This window comes from Schistocerca piceifrons, chromosome X, assembly GCF_021461385.2.
Source record: "Schistocerca piceifrons isolate TAMUIC-IGC-003096 chromosome X, iqSchPice1.1, whole genome shotgun sequence".
NCBI classification, from domain to species: domain Eukaryota; kingdom Metazoa; phylum Arthropoda; class Insecta; order Orthoptera; family Acrididae; genus Schistocerca; species Schistocerca piceifrons.
Window position 1 is genome coordinate 429,626,719 of NC_060149.1, and position 27,236 is coordinate 429,653,954.

The 27,236-nt window shown below is 43.7% G+C and overlaps 1 protein-coding gene across 1 annotated transcript in view; it reads right to left on the reverse strand.

Moving 5' to 3' along the window:
- Window positions 1-27,236, reverse strand: part of LOC124722907 — a 257,768-nt gene that overhangs the window by 104,582 nt on the left and 125,950 nt on the right. The window contains exon 3 of the mRNA XM_047248051.1: window positions 3,543-3,740. Within this exon, the coding sequence (XP_047104007.1) occupies window positions 3,543-3,740 (198 nt within the window). The remainder of the gene's footprint in view (window positions 1-3,542; window positions 3,741-27,236) is intronic.

Below are 27,236 nucleotides of genomic sequence, written 5' to 3' on the forward strand. Positions count from 1 at the left end.
TGTTCCTATTTTGGTCACCACGTGCAAGTCTGGCACCGAAAATGCAAGAAAACCTAAGGTAATGTTTCCATTTGCAATGGATTAGGAACGGGACGTGGCCAAAAATGGTCTATCATCTGAGAAAGGGATAATGTTGATTTTTTTTACTAACCACCGCTTAAACATTTTGTTCAGTATCAGCACTGGAGACGTCGACTAGAGGTAGCAGCAGCTCCGGTGGAATCTGAGCTAAGTGTTCCTGTGTACTAGCTTTCAGATCAGGTAGAGACCAAATGTCTCCCTGATAAATACGTTCTTTTAGATATCTCCAGAGCCAAAAGTCACCTGGATTCAGATCAGGTAGTCTTGCACACCATGCATCTGGAATATCTCTGGGGATAACATGTTCGTTGAAGTTTGCATTAAGCACATCTATCACTGGGCGAGCGGCATGAGGTGTTGATTCATTTTGTATGAAAACAGTGGTTTCCACACAGTTGCGCTCTTCCAAAACAGGACTCGCACTCTGTACAAGGAGGTCTTGATAAAGTGCAGACATCGCTGTACACCTGACAGGCCCTCTGGGTGTATTCTCTTCAAAGAAGAATGGGGTCAGAATACAGGCGCTTGTGAATCCATATCACACAGTCACATACGGCAAGTACAGTGGCACTTCGCGCAGAACACACAGTTTAACAGTACCCCAAATTCGGAATATCTCATGTATTCACTGCATCATGTAGCGTAAAATGTGCCTCCTCACTCGGCAGACTATTGCCCGACCACATGTTATCAATTTCGATCCGTGCCAGGAACCAAAGAGCAGAATTCAGAATGTATATATCGTGTATCATAAGATTTCAGTTGCTGCACCGTTGGATCTTATACAGGTACCAGTGTAATACATACTGCAAAACGATCTGTACTGCTGACCATGGGACAGACAATTCTCGTGACACTGCACAAGCACTAGCGCTACACGAGGCACGTGCTGCGTGGTCAGTTACAGCAACAGCAACCCCGTCAATAACTTCTGCTGGGGAAAGACGCCTTACTCTTCCAGCTGCCACATTAAGTTCATCCGTGTTTTCGTTTTTCATTATCATCTTCTTTAAACCATTTAATGATATTGGGCCTCTCCTCAGACCTTTCAGTCGGCAATATTTTCTCAATGCAGCATTGTAATTGCTGCCGTTCACATAAAACAGTTTCATTAACAGCACACGGACTCTCTTCTCGATAGCCACACTGTTCACTCAAGTTATGGTTTGTCAAACGACAGCATGGATGACATATCATCATACAGTGCACAGCGCCAGGTTTACACCTGGTGTCCCAAATTGGAATTAATTTTTTTTTCCAGCGTAAATCAGTTCCGTATTAATGCATTAGCATACCTACCAAGTTCCGCATTAATACGATAATTACAGTCCAAATGGTTCAAATGGCTCTGAGCACTATGGGACTTAACATCTGAGGTCATCAGTCCCCTAGAACTTAGAACTACTTAAACCTAACTAACCTAAGGACATCACACACATGCATGCCCGAGGCAGGTTTCGAACCTGCGACTGTAGCGGTCGCGCGGTTCCAGACTGAAGCGCCTAGAACCGCTCGGCCACATCGGCCGGCAATTACAGTCCTAGCCGGACCTCCACGGGTACCTGCACTTTAATTATAACCACTCAGTATGTACAGGGTGTTTGTTTTACCTTGCGACAACTAAACATCTCCAAAACGAAGCATCGTATTAAAAAAATGTTACAGGTGAAAAGTTAAATGTTTCCTGTATGAGCGGAGTCAGCTTTGTATTTTACAATGGGAACCCACACCACATTTTATTGCATATTCGGATTCTACACCATAAAATACTTACAGTTTAGTGAAAGTGTCGTTTCACATTCGCAGCTGATGGAGCTATAATCAACAAATATCAGGTGTGCCTGTTTTTGCGATTGAGAAAGATGCATGTGATTCTGCGTTTCATTTACGGTGTAAATGTAAACCTCTGTGTCCTAACTGTTGATATTTGTGTTCGTAATTTAATTTAGAGCTACAAATTTGATTGTGTAGCACAATATGGTTACCCATTTCAAGGTCGGTTAGCAACTGTTGCGCGTGGCCCAGGGACACTAACTTAAATGCAATAGTTTTCTGTTTCCGTCAGGACGCTTAATTTCAGTAAGTCCCCTTGCCTCTCACCATTGGGGTTCTTGATTCCGGTGAATATCCACGGCAGGTGCATTTGTCACCCTCACTTCATGGACGTTTTACCTCATTACAATGTATGTTGTCCGTATTCCGCTGGTAGCCGTGTAGCGGCCAGTGCAAGAGTTATGGTGGTTGGGTGGAAACAGATCGAAATCATTCACCCTGATGGTGGGGTTCCAGCATTTCAGTGGCTTGGGGACTCACCACAATCAACCCAATAGGGAACAGAGACTACGTTACCATACAAGCAGCTTATTTGCCAGAGATGTCAATGTCTAGCCGTATTATTTGTACTGTAAAATCACATTTGCAACACTAAAGTAAATTTCGAAAATAAATATCAACTGTTATTACACAAAGGTTTACATTTACGCTGTAAATGAAATGTAGAATCAAATGTTTTGGCTCTTAATTGCAAAAACAGGCACACTTTATATTTGTCGATTACAGCACCATCTATCACGAAAGAGAAATAATGGTTTGAGTAAACTGTACGTATTTTTTGGTGCAGAATACAAATATCACGGATTCCCATTTTATGAAGTGGTGGATTCCCGTTTTAAAATAAAATGTTTACCACGCCTGAGTAGGAGGAGTGCTTAGGAGGTGTCCAGTTGTAGGACAGATGGATGTCCCGTTTACTAATATTTTCTTTTCACCTAGAACATTTTTTTTTTCATACGATGCGTCGTGTTCGAGATGTTAGCTGTCTCCAGTTAAAACAAACGCCCAGTGCACACATCGCAAACTCCCTCCAACTATTACTTCTTTCATCTTCGCAGAGCCAGTCATGCGCATTCATGGTAATTGCTCATCAGGGGGCCTTACCTCCAGCATATCGCACAAACAGAACGTGGAGTATATTGAAGATTCTCCAGGGCACGGTGGCCATCCAGATTATTTAGTGTGGACCTTATAGGAAAAAATCCACTGTCCAAACCTCTCACACTGCCTCTAAATTCAGTAGACTGTTATGACTCTACCAGCACCAAATCGTGGTTGTAACAATGACTACCAAACCTAAGTATAAACACATTAAATACATATAGCGCCAACTGTCTGCCGAGCGCTGTTGGCAAACGGGACTTTATAAATGAGACTAACGCTCAGCATGCAATGCAAAACGTGGTGACGACGGTAACAGCACCCTGTCCAAGATGGCGACCTTTGTTTGGACCGATTTGAAAGGTAGAATTAATTCCCCTTTAAATCCGCGCAGCAATGGGTGTGTGGATTTAGGCCGACACTGCGCGATCCCACGGAATCTCTGAGGTACGGATGAGAGGAGTGTTTTGGGTGGGACAGGTTGGAAGAATGAGAACATAGCCAGAGAAGTGGCAGTGCAGACAGACCTGGCAGTCGAGGCAGCGGCAGTGGTCACTCATCTTGCAGGTGATGCCCCACTGCGCGGCGACGGCGCGGTACAACTCCTTGCTGGACTTGTGGAGAATCTCCGTCCTGCCTGTGGGGGTGCCTGCTTCCTGCTGCGCCGCCGATGCTGCCGCTGCTGCGGCCGCAGAGCTCTCTGCCTGCGCCGCCGCCATGCGGTTCTGCAACATGCACACGGTAACTTGCAAGTGCTGAACTTGCATCCGCGTCACAAAGCAACGCCATGTAGAGCGGATTGGGTTGTTGGCGAACGCGCAGATCGGTGCATAGGGCGCCTTCGCATGGTCGAGACATTCGCAATAACTCTGCGCTTTTTGACTACTGGAGATTCCTTTGCGAGCTTGACATACCTGTTGAATACACCCAAGCGAAGTGTATCAAGAATTGTCAGTGAACTTAATAGTACAACGTTTATAATTTTCACGCTAGGTAAGTGAAGGCACAACTAAATAAAACTAATTTCCTCATTCCATACGCGTTTCGCCTTTATTTTCTTGAAATGTATCATCAGTGGCAGTGTTTTTAGATGCTACTCTACATGTGTTCTTGGTCTACACTACTGCCCATTAAAATTGCTTCACCAAGAACAAATGTATATGATAAACGGGTATTCATTGGACAAATATATTATACTAGAACTCACATGTGATTACATTTTCACGCGATTTGGGTGCATAGATCCTGAGAAATCAGTACCCAGAACAACCATCTCTGGCCGTAATAGCGGCCTTGATACGCCTGGGCATTGAGTCAAACAGAGCTTGGATGGCGTGTACAGGTACAGCTGCCCATGCAGCTTCAACACGATACCACAGTTCATCAAGAGTAGTGACTGGCGTATTGTGACGAACCAGTTGCTCGGCCACCATTGACCAGACGTTTTCAATCGGTGAGAGATCTGGAGAATGTGCTGGCCAGGGCAGCAGTCGAACATTTTCTGTATCCAGAAAGGCCCGTACAGGACTTGCAACATGCGGTTGTGCATTACCCTGCTGAAATGTAGGGTTTCGCAGGGATCGAATGAAGGGTAGAGCCACGGGTCGTAACACATCTGAAATGTAACGTCCACTGTTCAAAGTGCCGTCAATGTGAACAAGAGGTGACCGAGACGTGTAATCAATGGCACCCCATACCATCACGCCGGGTGATACGCCAGTATGGCAATGACGAATACACGCTTCCAATGTGCGTTCACCACGATGTCGCCAAACACGGATGCGACCACCATGATGCTGTAAACAGAACCTGGATTCATCCAAAAAAATGACGTTTTGCCATTCGTGCACCCAGGTTCGTCGTTGAGTATACCAACACAGGCGCTCCTGTCTGTGATGCAGCGTGAAGGGTAACCGTAGCCATGGTCTCCGAGCTGATAGTCCATGCTGCTGCAAACGTCGTCGAACTGTTCGTGTAGATGGTTATTGTCTTGCAAACGTCCGCATCTGTTGACTCAGGGATCGAGACGTGGCTGCACTATCCATTACAGCCATGCGGATAAGATGCCTGTCATCTCGACTGCTAGTGATACGAGGCCGTTGGGATACAGGACGGCGTTCCGTATTACCCTCCTGAACCCACCGATTCCATATTCTGCTAACAGTAATTGGATCTCGACCAACGCGAGCAGCAATGTCGCGATACGATAAATCGCACTCACGATAGGCTTCAATCCGACCTTTATCAAAGTCGGATACGTGATGGTACGCATTTCTCCTCCTTACACGAGGCATCACAATAACATTTCACCAGGCAACGCCGGTCAACTGCCGTTTGTGTATGAGAAATCGGTTGGAAACTTTCCTCATGTCAGCACGTTGTAGGTGTCGCCACCGGCGCCACACTTGTGTGAATGCTCTGAAAAGCTAATCATTTGCTTATCACAGCATCTTCTTCCTGTCGGTTAAATTTCACGTCTGTAGCACGTCATCTTCGTGGTGTAGCAATTTTAATGGCCAGTAGTGTAGTTTTACAGCTGTATTTCTGTTTTCTGTCATCCGAATTTTCTTTATTACAGCACTAAATATAAACAATCGTTTACTTCATGTTACGTTTTGAATTAAGTAAACTACACAGAGGTGACAAAGTCAAGTGACAGCGATATGCAAGTCTACAGATGGCGGTACTATCGCTTACAAAAGGTATAAAAGGGTAGTCACTTCTACTCAGCTAATTCATGTGTAAAGGTTTCCGACGTGATTATAGCCGCGCGGCCACCATCAGTTACGAGGGCATTCTGGGAAGTAATGCCTCCCAATTTCTTACGTCAAAACGCTGAAAGCATTTTAAATAAAACGGACGTTATTAGCATTAGTCATCTTTATTCTTCATGCCTACATATTTGCAGCCCTCTGCCGGTAGAGGGCTCCGAACTGCAACGTGTAACGTGTTGTAACTGTGTTTGTGCCTGGGAAACAGAGTGCTGTAACCGAGTTTCGAATTGCAAGGATTCGTCTACATATAGAGCACTCTCTCCTTCAGCATGACCACACAAGAGCGCTGCGACATGTGCAACAATCCGACGCCTTGGGTTCTCTGTCATCGATCATCCTCCATGCAGTCCCGACTTAGCCCCATCCGATTTTCATGTGTTCCCAAAACTTAAAGAACACTCTCGAGGACTTCACTTTCATAGTGATAAAGCGGTGCAAGCAGAGGTGAGGTTTTGGGCTCCGTCGACAAATTCAAACTACCTTCAGTGACGCTAGCAACAAACTGGTCTCTCGTTGGGATAAATGTGTTCGTCGCCAGGGTGACTGTGTTGAGAAATAAATGTGTAGGCGTGAAGAATAAAGACGTAGAACGTTAAAAAAGTTTGTTTTATTTATAAAACTTTAAGAGTTTTAACATAAAAAATTCGAAGGCATTGCATTTCAGCAAGCCCTCGTATTTTGATGCCCAAATAGCAAAACTCATCGACTCCTTTGAGTGTCTCGTTTCCTAATCTAATTCCCTCAGCATCGCTTGATTTCATTCGATTTCATTCGACTACATTCGATTACCTTTGCTTTACTTTCATAAATGTTATCTTACAATCCTTTTCAACACTCTGTCAATTCTGTTCAACTGCTCTTGCATCTCCCGAAAAGTGTATGGTATAAGGTTGGATATAGGCACATCAAACGTGAAAATTAATATAATGTTACAAGCAACTAAGGACGAAAGAACAACAAAAGTTAAAGTTTGCATATCTCTCACTGACGTACTGCAATCCCCTCTGAACCTATTACTCTCCATTATCTTTACACACTGCTCGCCATTAAAGTTGCAACAGGAGTAAGAATACGAAATAACGAAATTTTATTTTGTGCCTACACGGTACAGTGGAATAATACACGATTTAATTTCTAGATGACAGTGGGTACAGAAGGTGTGAAACTTACTACACGTAGCTGTCACCGCCGGCAACGACAATGGCTCTGCACCCGAGACAGGCCAGACTCGATCATAGTGGCTAGCTAGTGGCAGTGTGCTAGTCCTTCGGCAACCCGTGACCAAATGTTTTCAATGGTTGTGAAATATGGAGAACGTGATGGTCAAGACAACAGTCAAATACCGTCTGTATAGAGATAAATCAGTACATCATGGGCACTGTACTGCATTGTTATCTTTTTAGAAGATGACGCGACGGCGCCCTCGAGGACCGACCACATGCACTGGTCTCCACACGTCAGAAATGTAACAGCTGCTGACCACATTACTAGCTTTGCGAACCGGTGGAGCTCGTGTTGTGTACCCAGTGCACACCATGTCACCAAACCAGTTGCTCGGTCCATATCACGAGGACGAATGTGTCATCAAATTAACTATTCCTTGATACCTTAGTATATATGAAACAATTGTTCCAAAAATGGTTCAAATGGCTCTCAGCACTGTGGGACTTCACATCTGAGGTCATCAGTCCCCTAGAACTTAGAACTACTTAAACCTAACTAATCTAAGGACACCACAGACATCCATGCCCGGGGCAGGATTCAAACCTGCGACCGTAGCGGTCGCGCGGTTCCGGACTGAAGCTCCTAGAACCGCTCGGTCACACCGGCCGGCACAATTGCTCCACCTCGGCTGTTTTATGCTCCTTTAATATTCCGACAAGCGCGACGTGTTTCGGGCATACCACCCATTTTTGAGCTAATTTTCCCGAACAGAACGACGTATGTAACATGCTTATTTCATATACGCTATGCGATCAAAAGTATCCGGACACGTGGCTGAAAATTACTTAAAAGTTCGTGGTGCCTTCCATCGATAATGCTGGAATTCAATACGGTGTTGGCCCACCCTTAGACTTGATGACAGCTCCCACTCTAGCAGACATACGTTCAACCAGGTGCTAGAAGGCTTCTGGGGAATGGCAGCCCATTCTTCACGGAGTGCTGCACTGAGGAGAGGTATCGAAGTCGGTCGCTGAGACCTGGCACGAAGTCGGCGTTCCAAAACATCCCAGAGCTGTTCTATAGGATTCAGGTCAGGACTCTGTGCAGGCCAGTCCATTACAGGGATGTTATTGTCGTGTAACCACTCCGCCACAGGCCGTGCAATATGAAGAGGTTTTCGATCATGTTGAAAGATGAAATCGACATCCCCGAATTGCTCTTCAACAGTGGGAAGCAAGAAGGTGCTTAAAACATCAATGTAGGTCTGTGCTGTGATAGTGCCACGCAAAACAACAAGGGTGCAAGCCCACTCCATGAAAAACACGACCACACCATAACACACCGCCTCCGAATTTTACTATTGGCACTACATACGCTGGCAGATGACATTCACCGGGCATTTGCCATACCCACACCCTGCCATCGGATTGACACATGGTGTACCGTGATTTGTCAGTCCACACAATGTGTTTCCATTGTTCAATCGTCAAATGTTTACGCTCCTTACACCAAGCGAGGCGTCGTATGGTATTTACCGGCGTGATGTGTGGCTTATGAGCAGCCGCTCGACTTTGAAATCCAAGTTTTCTCACCTCCCGCCTAACTTTCATAGTACTTGCAGTGTATCCTCATGCAGTTTGGAATTCCTGTGTGAAGTTTTGCATAGATGTCTGCCGATTACACATTGCGAGCCTCTTCAACTGTCGGCGGTTCCTGTCAGTCAAGAGACCAGGTCGGCCTTTACGATTTTGTGCTGTACTTGTCCGTTCACGTTTCCACATCACTATCACATCGGAAACAGTGGACCTAGGAATGTTTAGGACTGTGGAAATGTCGCGTACAAACGTATGACACAAGTGACACCCAATCACCTGACCACATTCGAAGTCCTTGAGTTCCGAGTAGCGCCCCATTCCGCTCTCTCACGATGCTTAATGAATACTGATGTCGCTGACATGGAGTACCTGGCAGTAGGTGGCAGCACAATACACCTACTATGAAAAACGCACGTTTTTCGGGGTGTCCGGATACTTTTGATCACATAGTGTATACTGAGGCATCAAAGAATACTTAACTTCGTTATGAAAGGAAGTGTTGAGGGCACTGGAAGAGGAAGACTTAAATATCGTAGTAAGCAGGTTCAAATGTATGAAGATTGCAGTAGTCATGTAGATATGGCCAGACTTGCACAAGATAAAATAGCGCGGAGCGCTGCATCAAATTAGTCTTTGAACTAAAGACTACAGCAGCTTATGGGCACCATTAAAAGATAAACGAGGTATTTCAAAAATGGTGATTTTTGTCGACCAAAGTTCGCGAAGCGCCTCTCCTGTTTTCCCAAGAAACGTACAGAAAGTGACTGCAAGATTTTACAGGGTCATTTTTTGTGTTCTGGAATAACTCACCAAAAATAAGTACCGAAGACAATGTTTAATGTAGAATATAAGATATTACGGTGATGCAATTTTTTCGTGTAAAAGCTGATAATCTGCTGACGTAGTCGGGTAGTGCGGTATGGTGTTAACAGAAGTTGGACAACTTCTGATACATTTGGATGCACAAGTGCAGTCAAATGAAATGGAGACAGATGGAAAAAAGTAACATTATTTCGAAAATAATGGCCGTAACTGTTAATACATTCATTTCACTGTGAGACAAGGCGCTCAGTGCCTTCATGAAAAATGTCTGCAGTCGCCTACGGAACCACTTTGCCCGCCGGCCTGTTGCCAAGGTTGTTTCGACCACGCTGCATAAGTTTCGCTGCCAAGTCTTTACAAATTCCCCATACAGTTTCGATCTTTCCCCATGCGATTTCCACATTTTTAGAGCCCTGAGGAAAGACATTCGTGGCCTTCGATTTGCTACGGACGAAGAGAAGCACGCCTGTGTACAATCATGGTTCCGTAGGCAACCGCAACCATTTCTCCACGATGGCACTGACCGTCTTGCTTCACATAAAAAGATATTAAAAGTTGTGGAGAGTACTTTTGAAATTATAAATTGTTTATTTTGTTATTGATGCAGCAAGACGTTGGTTGTGACATCGACCAGTAGAGTGGTACCATGTAATACAGTAAGGTGAAGTACGGCCGTCGCGCTGACATTGCTTATTGAACGCCCCTTGTATAACCAGAATGAACAAACATGCCGAAGTGCAATTTTCGCCAAGTTAGGGCGGACAGTATGGCGAAATTCCTGACGTTCGCAAGTAATTTTTATCGTTTATATCACTGAATTACGACACCCACTTTATTTTTTTAATGAAACTATATACTTTTTTCTGTGGCATTTGAAACAAGCTTCTAAAACAAGTTCAACGACATAACACGTAACTGAATTGATCAAATAATATTAAGATAGTACCACCGCAAAACCACTTTTCCGCCGTTAGGAGAAGAGGTTCAACAAACGTCCTCCCTATCATACCAAATGTGAGCAAAAGTGTAGCTCAGAAATAGTTCTTGTGTTTACCTGTGCGCTTGAAGCCCATCATTCTGTATTCTGCTGTTGTAACAATCAGATACCTTACTCGTAAAGCTATTGAGCCAGTCGCAATGTATACGACGATCGAAAATGTGGATAAAGTTTATGGCGCATGGCGCCACAGTATTAAAGCAGCGGTGCGGCTATATGCTGAAAGTAGCCAGAGCGTGCCAAGGACTCACGGTTTATCTCTCTCTGCAAACACAATAAGAATATTCTAGAAAACGGAAGTGCGGAGAATAAAATACGCCAAAGAAAAAGAAGAGCAACAGATGAAAGAAGTGAAACTAACATCTTAGCAGCAGTAACACATAATTTAAATGTCACTTAGAGGCATCTTGGAAGTACGAGAGGGATCAATCAAACGATTGTTCTGCGAACACTACAGTCCATCGCACTTCATCCCTTTCACATTTCGTTGCATCTACAGCTTCGTGGCAACGACTTCTGTAGTTGATACAGTTATCCGAATATTATCTACGAAAAGCGCAAAGTCATGCCGGATATCTATGCAAAATTTTGCTTAAGGGAGAAGCATCGTTTACAAACCAAGGGCAAGTCAGTCTTCGCAATATGCACTGATCGTCATTTGAAAATCCACTCTAACTGAAAGATGTGGATAAAAACAACGCACATGGTCTGTCAACGTTTGGTGCGTGTTTTTCTAGAACCGCACCATTGGTCCCTCTTTTATTGATGAAAATATAAATACACTCAACTATCTCGAGTTCCTAAAATATGCTGCTGCCGAAGTTATTGGAAGACATTCCTCTGGACATAAGGCAGTCTATATCGTAGTAACATGATGGAGTCCCATTCTGCACATGTAATGACAGACCCTCTTAAGAGAATATCTGGACAGCACTCGAACGGTCGTTCAGGAAACGCGAAATGGTCTGCACACTCACCAAACATAGCATTTCTAGACTTTTTTTTGCGGCGAAAACAAAAACAAGAGGTCTGTTAGGAAGCATCAACGAATTCCGGAGGTATGAAACGCCTTCTAACATGGGCCTGTGCTGCCATTAACTCCAGGTGAAAGTCAACAAGCAGTATTGTTTCTCCAGAATCACTTTCTAGCGAGTAGAAACTCAAAGTCAACATTTTGGGCACTTGGTATGGCAGCCGTGATAATAAACACACGAACCGTACCTGAGTCACGTGTATGTTTACATTTGGTGTAATAGGCCAGACGTTTCTGGAACCCTTTCTCCTGACGGCGCACCGTGGGCCAACTCACTTCAATACCTGGACACAGTAGGAAAATGGATGTAAAAATCATACAAAACTGTGTTCTTATTTTGGCATTGCTGATTACGAATTCGATGTTGGAATTCCAGATTCAAAACGGCGGATCTAATTTAGCGGATTAATAATTATATATTCACTGGATTCGAGTAAAACTTTGGATATACGATATTTTGAGGTCGCTGATAACGAATAGAAGTCAAAACTGCCATACTGAAACTTTTGTTCGATATTTTACATTTTTCAATCGAAATCGTAGCCACATTTGTTGCTTGCATCATTATCGCTTTCAGAAGGATCAAAATGGTTCAAATGGCTCTAAGCACTATGGGACTTAACATCTGAGGTCATCAGTCCACTAGACTTAGAACTACTTGAACCTAACTAACCTAAGGACATCACACACATCCATGCCCGAGGCAGGATTCGAACCTGCGACCGTAGCAGCAGCGCGGCTCCGGACTGAAGCACCTAGAACCGCTCGGCCACAACGGCCGGCTCAGAAGGATCGTTGTTGGATTATCTACTGGGAGATGTTTCTAAAAGCGTATCTTTTACCTCAGGTGGCATCTTTTGGAATCTCGAGATGACTGCATCGTTTTCTCACAGGAATATTGCGTATAAAATCTTCTCGGTAACGCTGGATATCCTTATTCCGAGCTCCCGTGCATTTTCAGATAGCTGACCAATCGGCAATGGAGCAGCTTCGATAATGCAATATGCGTGCATAAAAACTACGTGGAGTGATGTCGGCATGGGACAATATTACAGAACACTGTGCATTATTGCACAATAATTCAAAAAGGTGTCATTTTCCACGCTTTTCCAGCGTCTTTAAATTTGTGTTTTCTATTCGGTTTGATTCACAAATGTTGTACTATTGGTTTGACAGCTTGACATTGCAGTTTTCTATTGCAGGTAGACTTATTTAAAATACGTTCACAGTTACGTCATTAAATTTCTAACCGTGAAGGTAACATAATATATTGTATTTTGTACAAAACCACAATGTCACTTGAGAATGGCCTAGCAGGCTGACACTACACTCATGTTCACAAAAAAACACAACACCTAGAACGATCAGAGATTTTATATTCACAGGACATGTACATTAGTATGTTCTGCAGAAATGATTAGCATTTCAGTCACCTCGGATCAGCATCTGTCCTGTTGCCTACTAGGCACAGGGCCCGCCATGGGCCCTGGTAAATTGTTCCATGCGTGATGGCATCGACACGTGTCAGGCGCAAATGGCGTCCTTTTGTAGAGCCATCCACGCTGCATTCACCAAGTTCCTAAGTTCATCTCTGGTGGTTGGGATTTGGTCACAGCACTGCACTCGTCGTTTCCCCATATTCCATAAACCTTCGATTGACAACAAGTCTGGTGATCTGGCGGGCCAGGGCAAAAGGCTGACTTCTTGTGACACCAAGAAGGCACGTGTTCGTGCAGCAACATATGGTTCAAATGGCTCTGAGCACTATGGGACTTAATATCTGAGGTCATCAGTCCCCTAGAACTTAGAACTACTTAAACCTAACTAACCTAAGGACATCACACACATCCACACCCGAGGCAGGATTCGAACCTGCGACCGTAGCGGTCGTGCGATTCCAGACTTAAGCACCTAGAACCTCTCGGCCACAAAGGTCGGCTCAACATGTGGTCGTGCATTCCCTTACTGAAAAATGGGGTCTGGGGTGTCATACAGAAGCAGTATGGCTACGGATCGCAACATGTTATTCACGTAGGTGACATTGGTAACAGTGCCCTGGACACCACCAACTGTGATTTTTGGATGTACCAATACCACCCCCATCATAAGGCCTTGAGTGAGGTCTGTACGTCTTGTGCGATTGCACTGTGATGCCGCTCCCCCTGTCTGCGACGAACCAAAATGAGACCACCATTTTCAAACAAGCAGAACCAGGATTCCTCCGAAAACATCATGTGTGTCATCGTAACTGCCGTCTGTGTCACGTCTGCTGTGCAGCGAGCTACATTAATTTAAGTATTAACTGTATTTTTCTTACTTGTCACTTCTTCTTCCGTGTGTTTTTGCTTTTAGGAAGCTTTAATTGTCGAGTGCTAGTAACAGTGTTCCACAGATTTCGTGTTTGTTTTGAATACAGTCAGAGAGAGTCCCTTCAGTCAGCCACAGTGCCAGTAGTGCTAGTGTTTGTTTTGAATACAGTCCAGAGACAGGTAGTGCTATATTCATTGTTTTCTACAAGAAGTGTCTAGTAACCACAGTTTAGTCAACTTTCAGCCGTCTTTAGTGAATTAGCAGTCTAGTTAAAAGTTGATTAACTCTCTACAGTAAATTGATTTCTTAGGATGGATAGGATGTGTGACTGCTGTGTACGGACGCAGGAGGAGCTGGCCAGTGTTCGCGAACAGCCGCGGTCAGCCGTCTTCAGGCTGCTGCCTCGGAGTGCAGCGGCAGTGGGGAGTCTGGTGCGTTGCATGGTACACCCCAGGAGTTACATGCTTCACCCACTGTCCCTGCTGTCGAGACATCTTCGCGGGTACCGGGCGCGGTTGGGCCAGCCTCTCCTCAAGGGGAGTGGCGGGTTCAGCGGCGTTCGCGGCGCACGAGGCGGAGGGTCAATGTGGAGGCTGGCCGTGTAGCATCGCCCGGTCTGCCTGTGAGTGGGTCCGAGCAGGCACACGGGGGGAGGGTTTTATTAGTGATTGGGAGCTCCAACGTTAGGCGGGTGATGGAGCCCCTTAGGGAAATAGCGGAAAGGTCGGGGAAGAAGGCCAGTGTTCACTCTGTCTGCTTGCCGGGGGTCTCATCCGAGATGTGGAGGAGGCCCTGCCGGCGGCGATAGAGAGCACTGGGTGCACCCGACTGCAAATTGTTGCTCATGTCGGCACCAATGACTCCCCGTGTCTGGGTTCAGAGGTCATCCTCAGTTCATACAGGCGGTTGCCGGAGTTGGTGAAGGCGGAAAGCCTCGCTCGCGGGGTGAAATATGAGCTAATTATTTGTAGTGTCGTTCCCAGAACCGATCGCGGTCCTCTGGTTTGGAGCCGAGTGGAAGACTTAAACCAGAGGCTCAGACGATTCTGCGGAGATCTTGGGTGCAAATTTCTCGACCTCCGCTATCGGGCGGAGAAATGTAGGGTCCCCCTGTATTGGTCAGGCGTGCACTACACTCGGGAAGCGGCTACAAGGGTATAGCGGAGTACGTGTGGAGTGCACATGTGGGTTTTTTAGGTTAGAGAATTCTCTCCCTAGGCCCGACAAGACGCCTCCTGAGACGCGGCAAGGTAGGAGTAGGCAAAATGCAACAGGGAATAACAACATTAATCTGCTAATAGTAAACTGCAGGAGCGTCTATAGAAAGGTCCCAGAACTGCTCTCATTAATAAACGGTCACAATGCCCACATAGTACTAGGGACAAAAAGTTGGCTGAAACCAGATGTAAACAGTAATGAAATTCTAAACTCAGATTGGAATGTATACCGCAGAGACAGGGTGGACAGTGAAGGGGGAGGTGTGTTTATAGCGATAAGAAGTACAATAGTATCGAAGGAAACTGACGGAGATCCGAAATGTGAAATAATTTGGGTGAAGGTCACGGTTAAAGCAGGCTCAAACATGGTAATTGTATGTCTCTATAGGCCCCCTGGCTCAGCAGCTGTTGCGGCTGAGCACCTGAAGGTTAATTTCGAAAATATTTCGAGTAGATTTCCCCACCATGTTATAGTTTTGGGTGGAGATTTTCATTTGACGGATATAGACTGGGAGACTCAAACGTTCATAACGGGTGGCAGGGACAAAGAATCCAGTGAAATTTTTTTAAGTGCTTTATCTGAAAACTACCTTGAGCAGTTAAACAGAGAACCGACTCGTGGCGATAACATATTAGACCTTTTGGTGACAAACAGACCCAAACTATTTGAAACAGTTAACGCAGAACAGGGAATCAGCGATCATAAAGCGGTTACTGCATCGATGATTTCAGCCGTAAACAGAAATATTAAAAAAGGTAGGAAGATTTTTCTGTTTAGCAAAAGTGACAAAAAGCAGATTTCGGAGTACCTGATGTCTCAACACAAAAGTTTTGTCTCAAGTACAGATAGTGTTGAGGATCCGTGGACAAAGTTCAAAATCATCGTACAATATGTGTTAGATGAGTATGTGCCAAGCAAGATCGTAAGAGATGGAAAAGAGCCACTGTGGTACTACAACCGAGTTACAAAACTGCTGTGGGAGCAAAGGGAACTTCACAGCCAACATAAACATAGCCAAAGCCTTACAGACAAACAAAAATTACACGAAGCGAAATGTAGTGTGAGGAGGGCTATGCGAGAGACGTTCAATGAATTCGAAAGTAAAGTTCTGTGTACTGACTTGGCAGAAAATCCTAAGAAATTTTGGTCTTATGTCAAAGCGGTAGGTGGATCAAAACAAAATGTCCAGACACTCTGTGACCAAAATGGTACTGAAACAGAGGATGACAGACTAAAGGCCGAAATACTAAATGTCTTTTTCCAAAGCTGTTTCACAGAGGAAGAGTGCACAGTAGTTCCTTCTCTAGATTGTCGCACAGATGACAAACTGTTAGATATCGAAATAGACGACAGAGGGATAGAGAAACAATTAAAATCGCTCAAAAGAGGAAAGGCCGCTGGACCTGATGGGATACCAGTTCGATTTTACACAGAGTATGCGAAGGATCTTGCCCCCCTTCCTGCAGCGGTGTACCGTAGGTCTCTAGAAGAGCGTAGCGTTCCAAAGGATTGGAAAAGGGCACAGGTAATCCCCGTTTTCAAGAAGGGACGTCTAACAGATGTGCAGAACTATAGACCTATATCTCTAACGTCTATCAGTTGTAGAATTTTGGAACACGTATTATGTTCGAGTATAATGACTTTTCTGGAGACTAGAAATCTACTCTGTAGGAATCAGCATGGGTTTCGAAAAAGACGATCGTGTGAAACCCAGCTCGCGCTATTCGTCAACGAGACTCAGAGGGCCATAGACACGGGTTCCCAGGTAGATGCCGTGTTTCTTGACTTCCGCAAGGCGTTCGATACAGTTCCGCACAGTCGTTTAATGAACAAAGTAAGAGCATATGGACTATCAGACCAATTGTGTGATTGGATGGAAGAGTTCCTAGATAACAGTACGGAGCATGTCATTCTCAACGGAGAGAAGTCTTCCGAAGTAAGAGTGATTTCAGGTGTGCCGCAGGGGAGTGTCGTAGGACCGTTGCTATTCACAATATACATTAATGACCTTGTGGATGACATCGGAAGTTCACTGAGGCTTTTTGAGGATGATGCTGTGGTATATTGAGAGGTTGTAACAATGGAAAATTGTACTGAAATGCAGGAGGATCTGCAGCGAATTGATGCATGGTGCAGGGTGGCAATTGAACCTCAATGTATACAAGTGTAATGTGTTGCGAATACACAGAGAGAAAGATCCCTTATCATTTAGCTACAATATAGGAGATCAGCAACTGGAAGCAGTTAATTCCATAAATTATCTGGGAGTACGCATTACAAGTGATTTAAAATGGAATGATCATATAAAGTTGATCGTCGGTAAAGCAGATGCCAGACTGAGATTCATTGGAAGAATCCTAAGGAAATGCAATCCGAAAACAACGGAAGTAGGTTACAGTACACTTGTTCGCCCACTGCTTGAATATTGTTCACCAGTGTGGGATCCGTACCAGATAGGGTTGATAGAAGAGATAAAGAACATCCAACGGAGAGCACCGCGCTTAGTTACAGGATCATTTAGTGATCGCGAAAGCGTTACGGAGATGATAGATAAACTCCAGTGGAAGATTCTACAAGAGAGACACTCAGTAGTTCGGTACGGGCTTTTGTTGAAGTTTCGAGAACATACCTTCACCGAGGAGTCAAGCAGTATATTGCTCCCTCCTACGTATATCTCGCGAAGAGACCATGAGGATAAAATCAGAGAGATTAGAGCCCACACAGAGACATACCGACAATCCTTCTTTCCACGAACAATACGAGACTGGAATAGAAGGGAGAAACGATAGAGGTACTCAAGGTACCCTCCGCCACACACCGTCAGGTGGCTTGCGGAGTATGGATGTAGATGTAGATGTAGATGTGATACCCTGTCCCCAGTGACGTCGTTCCATACAGCATTGTGTCTCCCATGTTTCTGCATATTCGACAAAAGTAGGCGCAGAAGTGGACGACGTGCCGTAATAAACGGGTACGGACTGTCACCACTGATAGTGTATAATGTGTTATACTGCTCCACTGTTGCGCCAGAGCCGAGGAGAACGCAGATTCGTCCTGCAGTGTCATTCATATGAGATGCCGATCTTCTCGGGGGATGGTCTAAGTGGTGCGACCTGACACATCTCGTCGTGTTCTACGGCCCTCCGTGAATAATTCTGCATACATCACTTGCACTGCCGAAACACATCGTCCCGCACGAGCCGCAATTTCCCGGATACATGCATCACATTCTCTCATGCCAATAATGCGCCTTTTTCAGACTGACTGATTTGGCGGTACGGTTCGCTCATACGTCTGTGAGGCGTCCTGCACATCTGCTCAAGTCTCTCTGATCCATTACCTACGGTTTATGTCGACAATAAGAGCCACAGGCACATTTTACAGGTATGCGATGTTGCGCCGTGATATCGATTTAAACCTTGAACCCGCCGGCCGAAATGGATCAAATGGTAATCATTTATTCAGAACATACAAATATAGGTGTCCAGTGAATGTGAACGTCCTATCTCTAGCCGTTCAAGATATTCTATTTTTTTTCTGAACATGAATCTATTTGTGAACAAATATAATTAATACATGAAAAGTGGAAGATTCCACCTACTTTTAATAAATTCTTTGCTCGGTACTCACTATGAAGAATATGCACAAGAATTGTCTACAGTAAGGCACTACAGTACAGCAGACAAATGACTGTCTACTAAAAACGCGCAAATATGTGCAAGCAAATACATTTGAGCTCGTTAACTAAACTATTGCGGTTGTAGGAGAGCCATTCAGAAAAATGGTGCCACGCAGAGGTAATTTCTTAGCCAAAGATTTCGGATAATGTCGGTATCAGTTCTGTTTTACAGGGGTTAAAAATGTAATGAACATACCTTCGTGAGTGCTACCCGTCTTATTTTATCCTGACAACTGGATAGGATCGCTGTCATATATTAAACAGGTCACACAAATGTGTGTGTGTGTGTGTGTGTGTGTTTGTGTCTGTTCTTTCGGACTTATCCGAAACAAGAGACACCATTTTTGATCCAGCAGCCAGTATGAGTTAATACACAAAGGAATTACAAACCGCGTCTGAAAGTAGGCATTGATGATCAGTGGGGAAAGCTGAAAATTTTGACCGGGATTCGAACTCGGGTGTCCTGCTTATTAGGCACAAATTTTCAACTTTCCCCATTGATTTCAATCAAAGCCCACTCGTAGCCAAGGTCTGTAATTCCTTTGTGAATCTGAAAAATGTGTCGCTGTCCGATTCACTGTTTACCGGCAATTGTCACGGCGCGTATCATATTGACTTCCAAGCTTGAAAGCCACAGCACCACTGGACAAATATGCGTCAGTGCAATCTTCACAAGATTTCGCGGGACTAAAGTTGGAAAGCGTAACTTTTTCTGTTTCTAATTTATATATGTTTTGAAGCGAGCTGGCCCACTGTGCAGTGGGACAGTGGTTTGCAGTTCTGTTCTCTTGATACCAATTGATCAAGTTGGGTTGTTTGGGGGAAGAGACCGAACAGCGAGGTCATCGGTCTCATCGTATTAGGACCGGGAAGGAAGTCGGCCGTGCCCTTTCTAGGGAACCATACCGGCATTTGCCTGGAGCCATTTAGGTAAATCATGGAAAACCTAAATCAGGATGACCGGACGTGGGGTAGAGCCGTCGTCCTCCCGAATGCGAGTCCACTGTGCTAACAGATGCGCCACCTCGCTCGGTAATTGATCAAGTCCCATACGTGTTATATCCATTAAGTTCTCTTAGAAGCTTCTTTCAAATGCCACATAAAAATATATATAGTTTCATTAGAATAAGAAACAAAGTCTGTGTCGTAATAATAATTACTTGCCAACGTCAGAAAAATTCGCCGTATTGTCCGCTCTAACTTGGCAGAAGCCGCACCTCGATATATTTATTCATTCTAGGCATATTTGGGATAGCCTGTCTTAGTTGCCTCATCCTGCATTTGGTGAAAGTTTGGTAGAGAACAAATGAGGGCGTGCTGAAAAGTAATTTCTCCGAATTTCTTACGTGAAAACTCTCAAAGCTCTTTAAATAATACAAACTTTATTAACGTTCTACACCTTTATTCTTCATGTCTACACATTTATTTCTCAACATAGTCACCCTGGCGACGAACACATTTCTCCCAACAAGAGATCAGTTTGTTGATACTGTCACTGAAGAATGTTTGACTTTGTTGATAGAGCTACAACCTCACCTCTGTTTGTACCGCTTCATCGCTATCAAAGTGAAGTCCTCGAAGGCATCTTTAAGTTTTGGAAAAAGATGAAAATTGGATGAGGCCAAGCTGGGACTGTATGGAAGATGAGCGATGACAGTGAACCCAAAGCGTCGGATTGTTGCAGATGTCACAGGGTCGACATGAACCTTACGAATCGTTTGTTTCTGGCTGGTCCATGTGGTTGCAGTCCGACTTTGCTTATGATATCATCAGTAGCATGCTAGACGAGCGAGTGCAATGCTTGTTATACGCCACTTAAATAGCTTATCACAATATCTGCGTATATGTCGAATGATCAGAAGGATTAGTCATTGTACTGCAACGGAATACCGTCACAATGGAACAATAAATTAGAAATGCAGATAAACTGACTATATTTATTTTTAGAGGCTTGCTTAGCCAGGATTAGTTGTAGGACAATTGTTTATTTCTCAGATTCAAATTGTCTGAGTTTAATAAGTCACTTATTTACTTTATGATCTGAGCACATACCACATTAAAATGACAGAGAATAAGTTTCGAAAGGAATGAACATAAAGTAAAATTTACTGAAAAATTACTCCTACACAACGAGTGCAAAGTCACCTAAAATCTTCATTGCGACAGGGTCAGCAGCTGCGATGAATTTTTAAATGATTTTGTGGTGCCTTCAGCTGACTTGTACAATGCTTCCGTTTAAGATACATGAAAATGTCCGAAGGCCAAATTTGTAAGTCAAATAAAGAAAATGTCAGCTAAAGGTATCAAAAAATCATTTTAAGAAATAACCTAAAATTGTGAAACACAGAGCTCTCTAAAAGCTCAGTTTAATCAAGAATGTTTCGCAAACACTGTGGAAAGATACTTCATTTACGTGGAATACTGCTTGGGAAATGTTACAAGCTTTTCTAATATGTGAAGATCGCAAATGCGAATCAAATAGGATCAAGACGCACGAAGCAATATAATTAATTAGACAATATATGTTGCGCATCAAATACCGCACATTGTGAGCTGCTCAGAAAGTAGACAGTGCTAACGTGATAAGTGGCACTTACTCAGCAAATGTACGCCAGACCACGTCAATCGCCACTAGATTAAGGTCGCCCTAATCGGCGTCAACAAGTTTGCAACCCACTTGGCACCAGGACCAGAATACCACACCCTCCACAGTAGGATCCCAAGTGTTTGAAATTATCTTCCTATAAAACTTACTTAATGCTACTGTCAGTATGATCACCAATGTGTTGCTTTATTTACTTGAATACAAGGGAACCCTGAAGAAATTTATTCTTGGCTTACAGAATGCATCTGATCATGCAAGAGGTTGCCATCAGCTGCTAACCATGTTCCACGCATTCGTCGATCCCTTCACGCCGAGTCACGATGGCCATCCAGGAATATCGCACCGATTATTCCGTGACTGGACATTGCACACCACACAGTCACCCGCTGAGGGTGAAGAGACTTCTCGATTCCGAAATGCGGAATTTCACTCCCCCAAATGCGTCAGTTTTTCTTGTTGACGAACCCACCCAAATGAAAGTGGACTTCGTCGCTAAACCAAACGGTGCATGAGAATACTAATTCTCATCATGTCCCGCGACCAACCGTGCAGTTTGAATGTTCTAATGCAAACCGTTCAGAAGTTATGACGATTTTACTTCACATAGTTCAATGATTATCACCCTCTACATTCACAGAAAATGACTTTCTTGGAACATGCGATATCTTTGAAATGTACAAAATTGGTGTGACAGTTCAATAAAACTTCCTCATGGAGTTTAGGTCATAAGGTCGACCTAGTCACTACACTAGGAGGATTATAGCGACTTTGGACCATACAAAAAGCTCTATAGTGAATTTGGACCAAATTTGACCTTTTACTTCCAACCCCCTTCCTCCCTCACCCATACCATTCCCTCCACCTCTCTTCCATCCCCATCACCTCTCCCCTTCCTCTCCTCTTTCCTCAACCACGCCCCTTCCCCTACCCTTCCTTTGCCCTCCCCCATCCTCCAACTCGCCCAACCCTTCCACCTCTTTTATACTTAATTTTTTGGAAGCAGGTCATTCAATTACACTACAGCAAACACACATATTTATCTCTCCCAGTTACACCTCAGTATTATACTGCCATATCAGCTCGTCCAATCACATTTCTCGACTCCTCTCTAAGCCACACTAATTTTCTGTCTAATTTCTTGGATATAGGCCAATTAGAGACCCTCCTATTACAAGGATGGGCTGAACGTTACATCGTTCTTTTGCAGTAATGATGGCAACTGCGGACTGTCTGCATGTCGCCGGACATATTTGCGCTGTTGCAAATGGCGGTTCGTTTTCCATACCATCAGAGACCCCAAAAAGGTGAAAAATTACTGTACTGTCAGCAGTTTTGCTAGAATCACCCACTCCATGTGGAAGCTAGGAGATATGAATCCACTTAGAGAAAAATGAAGTACCTAACGAGGAATGCTGATACATTCCAGTTACTGAACACAGTCGCAAATAATATATCTACGAAAGAACTAAACAAGTTCAGAGCAGCTATTGGAAATATATAATAAATGTCAACAGAAGAGAGGATGCGTGAGAGGGAATATGCGAATAATGATGAGGCCTGAAAGGACGGCAGTAGTGCCACTGGTGAGGAAGAGGCAAAAACTGCATGATGAGTGAAGTGTTGTGTGATGTCTGTTAATAAGAGCATATTCAACTGTAGCTTAGCTTTAATTTAGTTTAAATACAAATACGTAATTTATTAGTAATGATAATTGTGATGACTCAGTGTTTTGACGAGTTGCCAAATAACTGAACAATTCATTACAGATGGCTGAAGTGCAGGCTATTTACACACTCAGCACAAGCAAAACTCATAGATGTCCTGAGGCAGCCACGAACCACAATTAGCTAGAGAAGTTTACATAAGAAATAACATAATAGAATTATCTCTTTTGTTTTTGTGATTCTTCAATTTCTCCACACGTATTTCATGATGAAATAAATCTCGGGTGAACAGCCTGGTGTGAGTGTACAAAGGACAAAATATTTCGGCAAAATGGTCGATTGCCAAAATATTGTGTCCTTTGTACACTCACACCAGGCTGTTCATGCAAGATTTATTTCGTCTTTTGTTTTTGTTTCATTACTTACTTAATTTCATATTGCTTTCTTAATGTAATTGTGTTTGATTGTATAATTTAGTATTTTAATACTGCATGACTAGAGTTTAAGAGAAAAAAGAAACCTACCACTTAGAGAATCTTCAATGTATTAATGTGTTGTACAAACTGCTTTAAACTCACCGGAGGGCAGGTTTTATGATTGCTATAAATAAATGGTTTTGAGAGGATACTATTGGCTTATTTTGCTATATTTTCTGTTTTTAATGTATCTATTGTAATCAGTATGTGCCTAAACACACCGAATGTGTGTTCACCTTGTGGTCGTTGCCAACAGATGGTAATTGGATAATACTAGTTATCTTTATTTCATACGTGAACGTTTCGTGGAAATAAAGATTCTAAGGTACAGCGATTCCTACAGCTAAATCAATTTTTTTGTTAAAAATGTTGATATATACTGACCAGCCAGAAAATTATGACCACTTACTTAATAGCCAGTACGCCCACTTTTGTCGCGGATAACAGCGGCGACGCATCGTGTCATGGAAGCATTGAGACTTTGGCAGGTCGCTCAAGTGTGTTGGCAACACATCTGCACACACAAGTCACCTAAATCCTGTAAATTCCGGGGATGGGAGAGGGGGCGATGACCTCTGACGGCACATTCAATCACATCCCAGATGTGTTCGATCGGGCTCAGATCGGCGAATTAGGGTGACAACTGGAACTCGCCACTGTGTTCCTCGAACCACTTCACGCGGCCGCTACGGTCGCAGGTTCGAATCCTGCCTCGGGCATGGATGTGTGTGATGTCCTTAGGTTAGTTAGGTTTAAGTAGTTCTAAGTCTATGGGACTGACGACCTCAGATGTTAAGTCCCATAGTGCTTAGAGCCATTTGAACCATTTGAAACCTCCTGCCCTTGTGACATGGCGCATTATCTTGCTGAAACATCCCACTGCCGCTGGGAGACATGATCGTCATGAAGGGGTGTACGTGGTCTGCAGTCAGTTTACCACACTCCTTGGCCGTTATGGTGCCTTGCACGAGCTCGACTGGATCCATGAATGCCCATGTGAATGTTCCCCAAAGCACAGTGGAGCCGTCACCAGCTTGTTTCCACTTTGCAGTACAGGTGTCAAGGAACTGTTGCCTAGAAAACGACGGATTCGCACCCTCCCATTGGCATGATGAAGAAGGCATATAGATTGATCAGACGATGCAACGCTCTGTCACTGCGCCAACGTCCAGAGCTGAGGGTCATGTGCCCACTTCAGTCGTAGTTGCCGATGTCGTGGTGTTAACATTGGCACATGCATTCGGCAAACGCTGCAGAGGTCCATTGTTAGGAGTATTCGGTGCGCTATGTGTTCAGACGCCCTTGTACTCTGCACAGCATTAAAATCTGATGTTAGTTCCGCCACAGTTCGCCGTCAGTCCTGTTTTACCAGTCTGCCCAACCTATGACGTCCGACATCTGTAATGAGGGGTGGCCGCCCAACCCCATGACGTCTGGACGTGGTTCGCTTGGTTTCGCCACGTGTTGAAGACACTCAGCACAGCACTTCTCGAACACCCGACAAGCCGCGCAGTTTCCAAAATGCTCCTGCCGAGCCTCTGGGGTATCAAAATCTGTCCACGGTCAAACTCGGTAAATCGTGCGCCTTTCCCATTCCGCACACAGACAGCACGCTCACTGATACTACATGCACCATGTGTGTGTCTGACTAGCAGTTATTCCTCGCCAGGTGACGCTGCTATTGCCTGGACGGGTTTATATCGATAGTAGGTCGGTGTTCATAATGTTGTGGCTGATCAGTGTATTTGAAAGGGAGTCTGAAGTATTTGTGCGAAAAATGTAAAAAGGTTTGTCTCCTTACGGAATTTTATTAATAGTGTCATCTGCGACGTGAGGCAGCATCTGTTATTGTAAATAATGTTAGAGGAACGTTGCGTACGAAAATCGAATTTTGGTCACCTAATTTCTTTTAGAAATTTTTCAGTAATGGTTCATTTCACCAACCGCCATTTTAGGGAAGAAGATGATGATGCATTACGCTGCACACTGGAAAAACTGGAATTGTCATTGTTTTCTGACAAATATGGATTGTTATTCACCTTTTGCTGGCTTCGCTTTTGGTGAGCAAAATCGGGCAAACATTATATTATAAGCATTTTTAGAGGATATTACTGATACATTACTGACAGATTTTCTGATAGATTTTCTGTTTTCAATAGAGCTATTCTGACCAGTATACATCTAAATATATGTGTTTTGACCTTGTAGGCACCTCAGGCAGATGGTAGCGTTATGCCATAGCTAGCTTTATTTCGTATTTTAATAGTTTCTGAGAGACAAGATTTGAAGCTACAGACACTTCCATAGCTAAATTAATAACATATTATCGTTTACACTCATATAATTGTGACTGGTAGAGTGCACATTTTCTCAAAAACTTCTGAAAACATTAGGCAATGACTGATAGATTTTTGTACCCACTAATCCTTGAATATTATTTGTAATAACAGATCCCCCCCACATCGCAGACAACACAGTCATCTAAATTCTGTGCATTTTATTTGGAAAGAGTGTTGTAATAGCACAGAGTTGTAGTAGTTAGTAAGTAGAGAAACCTCTCTACATTTTACTCACAAATACCTAATCTCAAATGTAGAATCACTTTCAACAAACTAAAATTGATTATTGAGTTAGCTGTGGAGATGATTGTAAATTCAAATCTTTTTCTCACAAAATGGGAAAATAAGAAATAAAATTACCATCTGTTGGCAACATCATAAAGGTGAACACACATATATTTGGCACATATTTCTCAAAATAGTTATACAGAAAACATAAAATCTAGCAAAATAAGCCCATAATAGCCTCTCAAATTGCCCATAGTATAATATTTCACGATTTAGGCGACCAGGTACGGAAAACCCTTGGCTATAGCAGTTTGATTGGCCCATTTCCAGAAAAAAAAAATGTAGCTTAGAGAGGAGTTGAGAAATGTCATTGGAAGAGCAGATATGGCAACAAAATAGTGAGCTGTGACTGGTGGAGTTAAAATATGCCTGGTGCTACTGATTTATAAACTCTCTAAATAGCTGTATCATTTTCTTTTTGCCAAGATTTAAATAAGAAATTAGGGGCGCGGGGGAGACTGGTGGGGGAGGGGAGGAGGAGAGGGAGGGGCGTTGCTTAAGAAGGGGACCATGACTTAACAGAGTGGAGGGGCATGATGAGGTATCACGCTCTTACCCCTCTATGTAGATAATCCAAATTCGATCCAGAATGCCTGTTACTCCCCTCCTATGCCAGAATTTTTATTGCACACCTACTCACTTCATATGCTAAATTGTTTTCTGCTGAAGAAATTCATCCCCAATATAAACCCCTGTGCTGTTGATCATTGTATTATTGTGATAATAAATCACCACCTGCTGCTCCAGAATAAGGACGTACAGTCGTGGACAAAGCGAGCGAGACCCCTCGCCTTTTCGTTATGCTGATCCGCACAGCTTTAAAGTCTGCTACACAGCATAACAGGCAAGGCGACGAAGTGCTACCAACATAATATGCGCAGGCGTGAAATTGAAAAACTATCCGAACTTTGTCACACAGCTTTCAATAATGTGTAAGACTACATTAATGCTGATTAGTGTGTTAAACACAGCAAATAAATATAAGATATAAGAGAAAGAAGAAACGCTAATTAGTATGAACTGTACTAATAAAAATGAATTTCAGCTTATCCAGATAACATAACTATTTTAATAAGATAAAGTATCCCAGATCGTTACGAATTAGCAAAATACACTCCTGGAAATTGAAATAAGAACACCGTGAATTCATTGTCCCAGGAAGGGGAAACTTTATTGACACATTCCTGGGGTCAGATACATCACATGATCACACTGACAGAACCACAGGCACATAGACACAGGCAACAGAGCATGCAC